This window comes from Chenopodium quinoa, unplaced genomic scaffold, assembly GCF_001683475.1.
Source record: "Chenopodium quinoa cultivar QQ74 unplaced genomic scaffold, ASM168347v1, whole genome shotgun sequence".
Classification (NCBI taxonomy): domain Eukaryota; kingdom Viridiplantae; phylum Streptophyta; class Magnoliopsida; order Caryophyllales; family Amaranthaceae; genus Chenopodium; species Chenopodium quinoa.
Window position 1 is genome coordinate 7,460,540 of NW_018745448.1, and position 14,756 is coordinate 7,475,295.

The 14,756-nt window shown below is 35.7% G+C and overlaps 1 protein-coding gene across 1 annotated transcript; it reads left to right on the forward strand.

Annotated features, from left to right (window-relative positions):
- Positions 1-1,809: 1,809 nt before the first annotated feature.
- LOC110713691 (enoyl-CoA delta isomerase 2, peroxisomal-like) lies at positions 1,810-2,859 on the forward strand. The gene has a single exon (XM_021892148.1). It carries the CDS (start codon positions 1,988-1,990, stop codon positions 2,723-2,725), a length of 738 nt encoding a protein of 245 aa, XP_021747840.1. The 5' UTR covers positions 1,810-1,987; the 3' UTR covers positions 2,726-2,859.
- Positions 2,860-14,756: the final 11,897 nt, after the last annotated feature.

Consider the following 14,756-nt stretch of genomic DNA (forward strand, 5'->3'; position numbering starts at 1 on the left):
TAAATAAAAAAAAAGTATTTGTTAAATATATACTTCGTATCTAATAGCAATTAATGCACGCGATGTGTACATGATAATCTCCATTAAGAAATTCATATTTAATACTCCGTAAAAGGCGTAAATACGTTAGTTGGGTATGTACCTCTAATGTTACAGTGCGTCTTGTGTGTGACTGGCCACATCATATGACCACTTATTAAAAAACAAAGTAACCCCTGTAACATTGACCCGGTAACCCCTTGTAATACTGACCAAGTAACCCTTCTATACTCCCTTCTATACTGATGAAGTAACCCAGGTAAAACAGAACGAGTAACCCCAATAACACTAACAAATTAACCCTCATAATGGATGGCCACACCGTGTGGCCAGCCACATATAAGACTTTGTGCTAATCTTATAGGCTTCTATCACAAATAATTAGTTGAAGTTTTTTTAAATGTTAAAAATATCGGAATTTTTACCATATAGCACTGAGTTTTAACTTAATTTACCATATACTACCAAAAACTTTCTAATTTACCATGTACCACTAAATTCTTGTGCAATATTTATAACTGTCATTAGTCTGTCGTTTAGCTTACTTTATTAATTCACCATATACCCATGTTTATAAAGTTATTTCACCAGATACCATTAAATTAAAAGATATTTCACCATATACTAAGAATTTACAATGGCTATTTTAATTATTGCATCTACTATTTTTTGCTGCTTTACTACTCTTTTCTTGAGCTCTTTCAACATACTCTCATCTCCATGACATTGTGTGTCTATGTTTCCTCTGCTTTGAAATTCATAACCCGGGAGGACATTTTGCTCGGTATTACCCTTACACTATCGAAATTTATCTCATATATCCCACTTATAGTACAACTTTTATGGATATTTTGCCAAATCACAACTCCTTATTGCAAATTTCTTCTCACTTGTACAAGCTTTGTTTGGCATATGCATATTCGTAAGATGACGATGATGATTTCGAGTGTGTTTACATCTTTACAAATGCTTCTAGAAGGGTGAAGTGTTGCTTCAATCCCTCTAGTATTATGTTTATATACATAAACTATCCATTATAACAGTTAATGACTATTTTTTTTTTTGTTTTTTAATAACCGTTGTAATTTCTGGGTATATAGTAAAATATCTTTTAATTTAGTGGTATATGGTGAAATAACTTTATAAACATGGGTATATGGTGAATTAGTATAATACCCCAAACGGCAAGCTAGTAGGCTGACAGCAGTTACCAAAAAAGATATTTTGTAGTATTGCACAGGAACTCAATGGTATATGGTGAATTAGAAAGTTTTTGGTGGTATATGGTGAATTAAATTAAAACTCAATGATATATGGTGAAAAAACAGTAAAAAGATTGGTATATTAATTCAATAGTATGAAAATTGTCAGTCACATAGAAGTTAACAAACACTCCCATTGCTTTTAAATACTTGCTTTATTCTTTGACTAATGTTCGTAATCCAAAAAAAAAAATATATATATATATATATATAGTCTTGTGAGTATTTGTTAAATTTTGTCTCAATGAATAGATTATTAATTTTCAATTTTTATAATTTTTACTTATTAATAACTAAACCCCATTTAGGCCCTGCTGTTTAGAGCTGCTCTGCTTTTCTTAAATTATTTTTATTTATTTATATTTATTTCTCCTATTAACCATACTTTATAAATTTTTTTTTTTTTTTGCATCCCACCCTATAAAAATCCTTAAATTTTAGAGTTACTATCAATACAAAAGGAAGGGTGTATGTCATAACTGACGTAGTGACGTCCATAACCCAAGATTTATTATCTTTTCCTAATTAATTTATAATTATATCAACATGAATAATCCGTACATGAGATGAGAGTGACCTTATGTATTGACTCTAATTTATAATCCGTATCAATATTATATAAGTATTCATTGTTTCATTAAAATAAAAATTCTCAATATCTTAGATTTCATCCTCAAAACGCGAAAATGTGCAGCGTCGAAAAACGAGGCAACATCTTCATCCTGACACTTAAAAGCGACGATAACAACGACGAACACCGCCTTAATCCGACCCTCATCGCCACCATCCGCTCCGCCATCGCCGACATCAAATCCCAATCAATTTGCGAACCTCAAACCCCTTTTGCCTTGATCACAACCGCAACCGGAAAATTCTTCTCAAATGGGTTCGACTTAAAATGGGCGCAATCGCAACCCGGAAAGTTCGTGAACCACTTACACCAGATGGTGGAATCTTTCAAACCTTTGGTGGCTGATTTGGTGTCTCTTCCGATGCCAACGATCGCGGCTATTAATGGGCATGCCGCGGCAGGTGGGTTCGCGCTTGCGCTAGCGCACGATTATGTGGTGATGAGGAAGGATAGAGGGGTGTTGTATATGAGTGAGGTTGATATTGGGATGACTTTTCCCGAGTATTTTAATGTGTTGTTTAGGGAGAAAGTTGGGTGGAAATGGAGGAGAGAGATTATGATGAGAGGGATGAAATTGAAGGGGGAAGATGGTGTGAAAATGGGGGTTGTTGATCAAGTTGTGGTTGGGATTAATGGGGATGAAGTTCTGGAAAAAGGGTTGAAATTAGGGGAAGATTTGTTGAAGAAGAAGTGGAATGGTGAGGTTTATTGTGAAATTAGGAAAGGGTTGTATCCTGATTTGTGTAATGAGTTGGGGTTGATTAGGAAGAATGTCATCGTTCCGAGGCTTTGAATCGATTTTCTGTTGTGTTGGTGTTTGGTTTCGTGTATGTTTTTGTATTCGATTTGTTGTTGTGATCGATTTTATGTTGTTTTTGCGTTCAATTTGTTGTCTTTTAATGATGCAAGTATGTTGTTTAATTTGTAGTTTTTTGTTATGTTTTTTATGAATTTTAGAACGTTTAATCTATTTAATATATCATTGTTTCAGTTTTTACTATCTCCGTTACGTATTATTTACAACGATTAGACTATTTTCCTCTCTATTTTATGTCAAATCATTGTAAATAATAGATAATGGAGGTAGTATTTTTTTTAATGGAATCATTGTTTTTCAGTTTAGCCAAAATCTATCTTTAGTTCTATACACTATTTGTCGTCAACGCTAGTTAATTAATTGCTTAATAGTCATTACTCATTAGTCAATTCCTCTAATATTAAAAAAAGTTTTTTAAAGAAAAAAAAAAAACTCTCCACTTTCTATCATTTTATATACAAATTCTTAAATGGACCTGGTTCACACTAATTTATTGTGGACCACTAACATCAGGAAAACTATGGTTATTTTATTAGTTAAAAAAAGAGTCACTATAATACTTAAAAAGGCCTCTATGTTGAAATAAAAGTCATTTTGGTAATATATAGGCTATAAGAGGTTAATTTTTTAATAAAATATTTTATATACCGGTTAATTAATATGAATAATAAAAGTCACTATGTTAAAATTAGGGTCATAACGTTATACTTTAAGTTCACAATAATATTAAACGTTATACTAGTTTTAATAAAAGTTACTATGTTAAAAATAGGGTTACTATGTAAAAATTAAAGGTTACTATGTTTAATATAATGTCAGTTGTGTGTGTATAAACCTCGGGTCCACAATAACATTATTGTGGACCAGGTCCACGCAAGTCTTTTTGCATTTTATATACTGTAGTCTATCGATCCACTAGACCACTACATAGTTTTTATGAAAAATTACAACAAATACTCATGAAGTCATTATCCTGAAGACCTGTTCATCAAGCGACAGAGCTTGGTAATTAACGCGTATCCAAGTTGAGAGTTGGCGAAGGCCCAATATTCATGGGCCCTAAAGTTAAACTGGAGGGGCTCGCAATAGTTTTTCTTTTTTTTTAAAAAAAAAAAAAAATTTTAACGCAATAAGACCTCCGTTTTTTTATTATTGCACTATAAGAGTTGGGTACAAATATTTTGATAGTGGAAAAAAAAAAAAGAGAAAGGTAAAAATACAAAATTGCCCATGTGACATATTGATAAACTAAAAAGTAAGTGTGAAAAAGGAAGGGTATGTTGGGTATTTGTAGTGTGAACGCGAATATTTTTTTTCCTAAGAAGAAAATGGTGCAATATTTGTGAAACTTCCTAAAAAGGTAAGTGGTGTAATAATAAAAAAATGGAGGAAGTATATGTATATAGGACTAAACAAGGCCCTAACCATTACAACCTAAGGTTCAATATTTCAAGGTTTGACAAAATAGAAATATGAACCAAAACCGCCACAGAGTTTTCATTTTTTCAAGCAAAAGATAGAAATAGATACAACCCAACGTCCGAGAAAGCGAAAGTAGAAAGCTAAGAAGCAGAGGTGCTTCCAATTCCAGAGATATCAGCTTCAAAAGCAGCCACAACACTTGTTGGAATGACATAGTGAGGCTTATGACCAACAGACATATCCATTGCATATTGGCCCAAATAATGAACTAGCTGGTTGCCCTCCCTAGGAATATGGGTGAAAATGACTACCAAATCCTTTTTCAAGAGCAACCTTCCTATGTCAATGATTACATCAGCTAGTTCATGATGAGTATTGTCAGCCTCCTTATCCATCAGAGAAGTTAAAGCCTTGGCATCAGTTTCCACCTCCAGATACTTGACTGGGAAAATCTTGCATAATTCATCCCCCTCACGTAAAGCATATAACTTTGAAGTTAGGGCACAAGGGACATTATATTTGCTTGAGTACCCAAAATACCAAGCACCCTTTTCATTTCTAAAGACACCACCACCTCCACCTTCTGAAGAACTCTTCCATGCACCATCAATGTTAAGCTTCAAAAAGCCCGACCTAGGTGGTTTCCATCCTGAAGAAATAGAGGATACTGAAGTTCCTGTTTCCCTAACTTTCTCCTTACCCTTTGAATTACCCTGTAAAACAAAAAAGTTGATTTGGTAATCCAAAATAAACCTGTTGAACAAAGAGTTACAATTATAGACTTCATTCTTGAAAATGATCCCATTTCTAAGCTTTCAAATTTGCCACATCCCCATAAGAAAGATGCTCTTCCATTTTTGAGTCTTCGAAAAATTGAAAACCAATCAATCCTCCCAATTGGAGTTCATAAACACTGAGTAATCAAAAGAAGCAGGAGGTTTGAGTTTGACAAGAATCATCTTCCAGAGAATAATAGAGGAAAGGAAATCTCTAAACAGATGAATGGAAGTTTCTGGTTATGAGCTACATCTTGAGCAAATAGGGTCAAATTTTGGGTACTTAGAAGCAAGAAGGGAAGCTGTGAGAATAATAAAAAGGACACAATTCCACATAAAGACTTTATATTTAAAAGGAACCTTAAGCTTCCAGATAATATTCCAATGAAAATCAAAATTCAAGGATATAAAAGAAGGTTTGGTAGAAGGAAAATAAGCAGATTTGATGGTGAAGGAACCTGATTTATGAGGATGCCATCTAATCTGATCAGGAGACAAATGGGAATCAATAATAGATAGAGGGGTACAGATGGTCAAATTATAAATATAATCAGGAAGAAGATACTTGACATCATTAAGATACCAAGTTCCATTCCTAATAATATTTGAAACTCTCCAATGACATTTGGATTGAGGAATGTCCCTATCAAGAATGTTATATAAAGGGGCTATACCAATCCAATGATGATACCATAAAGAAGTGTCCTGTAACACCCTAGAAATTCATTTCTTTTAAAATACCTGTTTTACCCTGTTTAAAACTTTAAATAGGAATATTTAAGACATTACCGCCACCATGAAAACGGCTAAGACAACTATCAAAGACACACAGCGGAAGAATAATTTCAAAACCATTCAAAACAAGTTAACTTAAAAAGTCAACCAACGAAAGCAAAGTCAAACCAAAGTCAAACGAAGTAAAATAAAATCAACGTACAACTTGGAACCATTATAGGCCCTTATTAAAACCAAACCAACTTCAAAACTTTTGCGTTAAGCATGCATGATGATAATATCATAAATAATTAAAGCATTAAACACATCATATACTTATAGAAACTAGCATGATTTGCTCTTTACTCATGCCCATTCATGAATATGCTTCATCACCTGAAAAACTTCTCTCTACCTGTTTCCACTACTCTCCATTAAAAATTGGTCATCATAAGGCCAAGGTAAAGACACGACCAATAAACATACAAAACACACAAACAGGAAAGCGGAGTACTTAAGCGTAATTAACACACTGACATGGAATTACCTATCAACACACGATTTACCTTGTTGTACCTGTTTTTCAAGCATACAACATTCAACAAAACTTTTCACTAGACAACTACATAATTTATTTAGCATTAATTACACATCAAACGGGTTTCCCTACTAACCTCTCCCAATAAATTGAGGTTACTGACACGGGAGCTAACCATGCTAGCATCAATAATCACTCGTAAGTGGCGGAATTCCTGCGCATAATAATAATAAAAGGAATGTACATCGTCCTGTACTCCAGTAGAAGTTATGATCAAATATAAAGTCACATAACTCCCCCCATAAGTTCATACTCAAGGTATATACGTTCCAAGAGTTTTGGTGCGTAATCTCTTTCACTTTACGTTATTTATAGATTGTTAGACTTGGTGATGACTCTCAAACCATAATCATTCGATCAAAAATAATTATTCAAACAATCAAACATACCAATTTAATTCTTGAAAAATTAGTTACCACATAAGATTTAATGTTGAACCCTTTTTAATTCTACCTCGGTGCCAATGACACCATAAACGCATAAAGTGCCACAAATCCTATCCCTCGGTGTTAAAAACACCTTAAGTGCACTAAGGCACCAACATATAATTTATTCCTTGTGTACTGAGACACTTACATAGCTCATTTCCCATGCTTAAAACATCAATAAAAATTATATGAACCATAATGTAGGGAATAATTTCAAGAGTTAATCCCCTAGCTTGAACCCCACTGTGATCATACACTAAAGTACGGTGGCGTCCAAAAGGGAAGAAGATAGAGCAAAAGGGTCGCCAACAAGTTTTAGGAACTTGTAAACTGTTCACAGGGTGAAGGTTACACCCCTTAACGATCCAAGAGATCGTCAACTCCATAAGGCCTTGAACCAAATAAGGGTTCGGGGATGAAGGTACAAATCCAACCTAAAAGAGATTGAACTTGCCCTAATAATAGGCCTCTACTTTATTCTGATCGTATTCATGTGCGCTTTTTGACTAACATACAATCAATAGGATTAACCCTAAACCTATTTAATCTATGTTGGTTGAATTTAATGCACAAATAAACTATGATCATATTAACCTTAAATAAGATTATTAATTATCTTATTAAGCGTGATTACAAGTACCAATTCCCTTTAAACATGCATAAAAGGCGTGATCAAGCAATAAATAAATATCAAGCAACATAATGATAATCATAATAAAAATAATAATCATAATCAAAACAATAATCATAATAATAATCATCATAATAATAATTATAATAATCATAATCATAATAACGATCAAGACAATAATCATCATAATAACAATCATATTAATCATAAAATAATCATGTTAAAGCATAGCAAGATCCTAGGCATGATACTAACAAGATTAATAACAAATCCTAGCATGTCACTAAGCAATAAAAATCAAATCTTTAACCCTAACATGATACTAACAATCATAAATATTAGGAAGAACATAAAAGACATCATAGAAATCATAATAAGCATATTTGATATTAAAGTTACCCTAAACATGATAATAGGAATCAAAATAACAATCTAAGCATGAACTCTATATCATAACATCAATAAAAACATTAAAGCACTTACTTTGATGCCTCGTACCTCTTTCTAATAACAAAATACACACGTTAGTAACTTCAGGGAAAATATAAAACAAAACAATTAAATTAAATAATTGAAATAGAGATTTGGGACCAAACCCTCAGAAATTAAACCTTTCACGTCTAGGGCGAAGGCAACTTCAAATTATGCTAGGTGTTTCTAGATCTTGAGAATGCGGAATTTTGTATGTAAAAAGCAAGTTTAGAAAAGAGAGAGAGAAAATAATCAAGGAAAACTTGATAAGAATTGGTGAATGATTAGAAAAAGAATTGAAAACTGATTGTAGGTGAATATTGGTGCAAAACTGGTTTTAGAAAACGGAGTTTTTAATACGTTATTTATAAAGAAAATCAGCCAAAAAGATAAAACATCAAAACAGAGTCTGACGCACCTAAAACAGAGCTGGCGCCAGGCGCCAACATTAGCGTCAGGCGCCAATGCTAGCGCCAGGCGCCAATGTCTGGCGTTAGGCGTTAATCCTGTTTTTGACGCGTTTTCTAAAATCAAATAAATTTTTCCGTACAGGAGGATAAAATCGTATCTTTTCCTCAAAAATGTTCTTTGATTTTAATTAAAACTCTGAAAAGTCAATAAAAGTCAATTTATCAATGCTAATTAAATTAGAAATGAAAAGAATCTTCTAGAAGAATCTAGAAGACTAAAACCATTCCTAATTGCATAGGCCCTCCCCTAGATCATTGGGCCGCACATAAGGCTCAAACCGGGCCCAGTTTAGTAAATTGGCCATAACTTTCTCAATATTCATCGGAATTGGGCTTATAATATATCGTTGGAAAGCTCTTGTCAAGCCCCATCCAACTACACTATTATTGGACCCATATCATGGACCAACCAAACTGGATTGACTATTTTCTTAAAATAAGTTTTCAAAAACAGAGAGAAGAGAAAAAAAAATTAAAACTATCCGCAACACTAAACTTTCCACACTTTGACTTCATTCGATTATGATTCGACGTGAAAGGTACTCATCACTGGGTTTGGTTTTGGGGAGACACAAATGGGTGTCTACACATAATAAAATTCTCTTTTAATATTCCAAACCAAATTAAACATGCTCTCTAACATGCCCTAAATAAAAGTGTGGTTCATAAACAATATTCCAAACTATAATTTTCCATCCATTAGTCCATCACAAATAAATCATGCTTCATAATTCAATCACCAATAACATCCAAATCATAATTTCCATTCCAAATCTAGCATGATACTACTTGTAATCAATTAAACACACTTAGCATGCTACTACATCAATAAAATTATGCTAAGCACGCGAACGTACCTTGCATACGATCTTAAAATCGCCACGACTAATATAAATCACTCAATTAGAAGTCTCCTAGAATTTAAAATCATAGAAGAGTATTAAAATCCTCTCTACACAAATTTCCAGCAATATATACTAGTATAAAACCCCTCATAATTTAATTAAAATAAGCTTATATTATATTTAAAACATCATACTTTAATCCCAATTAATGGGTAATTGGAATTCCTTAAAGAAACTTGATTTTTAATGCACTACTAAATATTCCAGCATTATATTTTAATGAAAACTTGCTGTAATTAGACCTTAAAACACCTAAATCAAAGGTTTAAGCCATTGTATATCATAATCCTTTAATAATTCATAATTAAAGAACCTAGGGTTTAAAAAATTGGGGATTTTCAATTCAAAATAAAATCTGAAAATTAATTTACATGATATTCACAATCAAACATCATAATTAAATCACAAAACTCATAAATACTAATTAGATCTAGGATTAAACTAGTTTTAAAACAAAAAGATTTAATTTTTTTATGTTCAAAAAGGGAGGGCAGCCGACAGCCACCACGGCTGCTGCCATCGCCGGTGGCTGCCTACTGCCGGCGACTGGCGTTTCTGGTGATCGGCGGCCCACAAGTGGTGGTGGTGGTCGTGGTGAGGGTGAGGCCGAGAAGGGGCAGGGGTTAAAAGAAAAAGAAAAAGAAAAATAAAGAGAAAGGGAGAGAAGTTTACCTTGGGTTTTCTCCACTATGGGCAAAGTTTGATTTGCCTCAAGTGTTGAATATTTATACCTCTTCGATCTCTAGAAACCCTTCCCCCTAAACTTTCCTCTTTTTTTTTTATTTTTTTATTTAATATTTCCTAATCCCTTCCCTAATAATAAAACTTTACTAAAATAAAACTTTCTTAAATTAAACCCTGTTTTGGGTAATTTTACCATGCCACGTGGGCCAATCATGTTGTGACACGTTTCATACTCTGATTGGTCCGAATTGGACCAATCTCCATTTGACACGTGTCTCTCCTAGAACTTGGGAGAAAAAGGCGGTCTTTAAGGGCCCAAATCCTGAGAATGACGTAATTCAGCGCAACCTAGCAGGGTTAGGTCAGAATGACCTAATCAAGGGCACATTCCCCGACTACCCTATAAATAGGGAGATTTCCCCCATTTTGGGGACATCTACAATTTATTACAGCATTCACTACATTCTCTTACATAAGATAAACACCTGATCTCGGAATCCGAGAAGATATCACCTAAATTTCCGCACCTTTTTCCTACTTTTGTTCAAGTACTAACTTAACTGTCGAACCAACCACCCAGAGTCTCCGTTGTTTTGCAAGTACAGGCCGCACGCAACCATTCTTCGAGCAATAACTTTCCCAAGGGACAAAAATACCCAAAACATTTGGCGCTGCCTATGGGGAGAGTACCTCAAGGATGGTTCAAGAGTCTGTACCGCCTCATGACTTGAAGGTTCATCAACCAGAGGTCTTTACAGACCATGAGGAGGATGATCTTCAGGTAGAAACATACATGGCTAGAGATGGATCACTCATCTCTAGGCGCATCCGTCCCAGAGATACTCTGGAACGAGGTGAAAGCTAGGCGGGTATAAGCAGGCCCCCTGGTCAGCCGGAAGGGGAAACCCAGTTGGCAAGAGGTCAGGCTCCAGTCACTAGAGACGAGCTCATGAAATTCATGAATAGTTTCAAGGGTGAGATCAAGGACCTGATCGAAAAGAAAACGACTTTCTCTAGCAAGGATCAGCCGGCCAAAAATTCCCTTCGAACGGAGAGGAAGAAGCCTTTTAAGGACAGGCAGCCTACTCCACACCCCAAGGATAAGACTGCGCCTGCCATTGACTGGTCTAAGATCTTTCTGCTCAGACTAGCATAAGGAAGGTCATCTGTGTTGTTGAGCCGGATGGCACCAAGAAGACTTACACTGACACTCGGCATGTCATCGAGCGAAATCGGAGCCAGTAGCTGTCTAAGTCAGCCTCTATCTCGAGCTTTCCAAACAGCTTTAAGAATACATCTGCAAGGAATACTCAATCCTTGCATGAGAGCCATACAGGCAGTAATACTGTCCATTCTGGCCCTCAGATGATTGGGAATGCACCGTAATACCCCCCATAGTCTATGTACGGTCCGTATTCTCCTCATTTCATGCAGCCGACCCTCTTTAGGGGTCAGGCGTCTTACAATGTCCAACCTTTGGACTGACAGCTCCGTCTGCTCAAACTTGGTGAACAAACTTTTGCGTTCACCAAGGAGATAACCGAGGCGACACAACCAGCCAAGATAAAGAATGTGTTGGTGGGTGCCTATGATGGTACCACCAACCCAGAGGACCACCTCATGGCCTACTCCAATCTCATGTTCATTCAGGGGTTGGAGGACACTATGTGGTGTCGGTGCTTCCCGGCTACATGGAAGGGCATTGCCTAACAATGGTTTGGCAACCTGCCGGCCGGATCCATTGACAGCTTTATGAAGCTCGTCTTCTTATTTTCCTCCAACTTCTCAGTGAACGTCCCTGCCAAGAAAACAAGTCTAGACTTGAGCACCATCCGGCAGGGAGAGAGAGAAGGGCTCCGCTCCTATGTCAGGCGGTTCAACCTGGTGAGAATTCAAATCCAGGGGCTGTCTGACGAGGTAGCATATACCGACTTCTTCAAGGGTCTGAAGAACGGGTCGACCTTTAAGTTCGACCTTGTTCGAAAGAGGGTATTCACCCTTTAAGAGGCGTTGATAGAGGCAGAGAGCTTTATTGAGGCTACTGACCTTTGCTCGTCCAGCCATCAGTCGGTCTCCAAGAAGTCTGACAAGCAAAAAGACAGTCGGTCTGCTCAGCCGGCTTAGAAATCTGAAGAGAGCAAAGAGAGAAAAGAAGTTTGGGCGGTTGAGGAACCCGATCAGCCGTCCAAAAAGAAAAAGAAATAATTCAAACCGTATGTATCACGGTATGAATTCAATAAAGACTGTTACACCATCTTTACAGAAGTGAAGGACCAAATGACTATTGAGAAGCCGAATCCTATGAAGAGTTCCGTTCAGTTGCGGAACAAGAATAAATTATGTCACTTCCATCAGGAAGTGGGCCATGACACCAATTATTGCCATAGTCTCAAGAAGACGTTAAACCGTCTGGCTGACAAGGGCTTGTTGAAGTCCTATGTCTTGAAGTCCAAAGCGACTTCTAAGACGAATCCGCTCCAGTCATCAAAAACTGTCCAGCCTACTAGTAGCTCAGATACCGAAAAGGATCCGGTCTACACTATAGTAGGCGAATTCGCATACGGTGGCCCAATCATTCGAGGCACCAAGGATCATCTGAAGAAGGATCACCTGCGTCTTCTAGCAGGACATTCCTAGACGTCCTCATCGCTGAGAAGGATCATGGCAAATTGCGCCGGTCGCATGACGACCCAATCGTCATTGAATGAAAGGTTGCCATATGTAGACACCCATTTGTGTCTCCCCAAAATCAAACCCAGTGATGAGTACCTTTCACGTCAAATCATAATCGAATGAAATGAAAGTGTGGAAAGCCTATTTTATGAAAACAGTTAATCCAGTTTAGTTTTTTCCATGGTAAGGGTCCAATAATAGTGTAGTTGGGCTGGGTTCAAAAAGATCTTTCCAACGATATATTATAAGCCCAATTCTAATGAATAACGAGGAAGTTATGGCCAAATTACTAAGCTGGGCCCGGTTTGATCTTTATATGCGGCCCAATGATCTAGAGGAGGGCCTATTATTATTTATCATTCTTAATGCGATTAGAATTGATTATAGTCTTCTAGAATCTTCTAGAAGGTTCTTTGGAATCCTAATTTAATTAACATTGATAAATTGACTTTAATTGACTTTTAAGAGTTTTAATTGGAATAAAAGAAGTGTTTTTAAGGAAAATGCAGTTTTACCCTCTCGTACTCTTAAATTTTATCAAAATAAGAAAACGCGTGGAAAAACTGGTTTGCAGCGCCATACGACACGCCTGTCGCCTGGCGACACACCTGGCGTTTGGCGACAGGCGCGTGTTTGACGCTGCAGTCATGTTTATTCTTTTTGAAACTTTGATTCGTTTTTTATCATATCCGGATGCTTTTCTTTATAAATAGCCTCCTAAAATTCTTTTTTCGATCATCAACAATCATCAATTCTTCTCATCAATTTTCCATCTAATTCTCACCAACTCTCATCAAGAAATTCTTGATTCTCTCTTATTCTAAACTAGCCCTTTTCTAATACAAAATTCCGCATTAACAAGATCTAGACACACCTAGCCAAGTTCGAAGTTTCCTTCGCCCTAGACGTGAAAAGTTTGATATTTCTTAGGGTTTGGTCCCAAATCTCTATTTTAATTATTTATTTTAATTGTTTGTTTTTATATTTTCCTTGAAGTTACTAACGTGTGTATTTTGTTATTAGAAAGAGATACGAGGCATCCAAGTAAGCGCTTTAATTGTTTTATTGATATTTTGATATAGAAATCATGCTTAGATTTTTATTTTGATTCCTAGTATCATGTTAGGATGTTTTATTACTTCCTAGTATCATGTTTAGGGTAATAACTAAAATTTCTAATATCAAGTATGATTGTTATGATGCTTCCTATTTTCAATTCTTTCCTAATAGCATGTTAGTATCATGTTAGGGCTAAAGCTTTAATTTTTATTGTTTAGTGTCATGCTAGGGTTTGTTATTAATATTGTTAGTATCATGCCTAGGATCTTGATATTATTATGTTTAACATGATTATGTTAATTATGATTGTTATAATTATAATTATGATTATTTTTATAATTAATTATTATTATGATTATTATTATGTTGCTTGACATATATTTATTGTTATTGCTTGATCACGCCTTTTATGCATGTTTAAAGGGAATTTGTACTTGTAATCACGCTTAATAAGATAATTAATAATCTAGTTTAGGGCTAATATGATTATAATTCAAGTGATCCCCAATAATAGATTTGTTTGTGCATAATATTCAACCAACATAAAATAAACAGGTTTAGGGTTAATCCGAATGATTGCATGTTAGTCAGAAAGCGCACATGAATACGAGAAGAATATTCCTGACATACCATGTGGGACGCCAATTCACTTTATCTGGTGGATCCTCCTTGACTTGGATTGGGGGCTCTTCAATTCTACGCACTAAAGATCCCTCTCTGATCGAGGGTTGCTTCAAATTGTCATTGCATTTAGCACTTGCAACTCGATCTGGCAGAACACTCATCGTAGGCTCAATTTCCACAACTTGCTTGATTGATTCCACCTTTTCGTCCTCAAAACCAAGACCGACAGTATAGAGGGCTCTTTCTATCGCATCAACTTCCTTCTTCCATTTGTCTATCTCATCTGAAAGGGATGCAATACAAGATACCGCCTCCAAGGGATCTTTTACAAGAGCTTGGGGCTTGTTAGAATAATTATGAACCACATTAACACTAAAGCATTTTTCCTCTGTCATGGGGCTTTCAGGGGTATTATTAAGATTAAAAATAATTTTATCATATCGTCCCCTACTGATAGTGTTAATTTGCCACTTCTCATATCTATAATTGCTCCTGCAGTGTTGAGGAATGGTCTATCCAAAATAATTGGGGTTTGCGTATCCTCAGCCATAT

Coding starts and splice junctions, on each gene's coding strand:
- LOC110713691 (XM_021892148.1), top strand. CDS start 1,988: ATGTGCAGCGTCGAAAAACGAGGCAACATCTTCATCCTGACACTTAAA.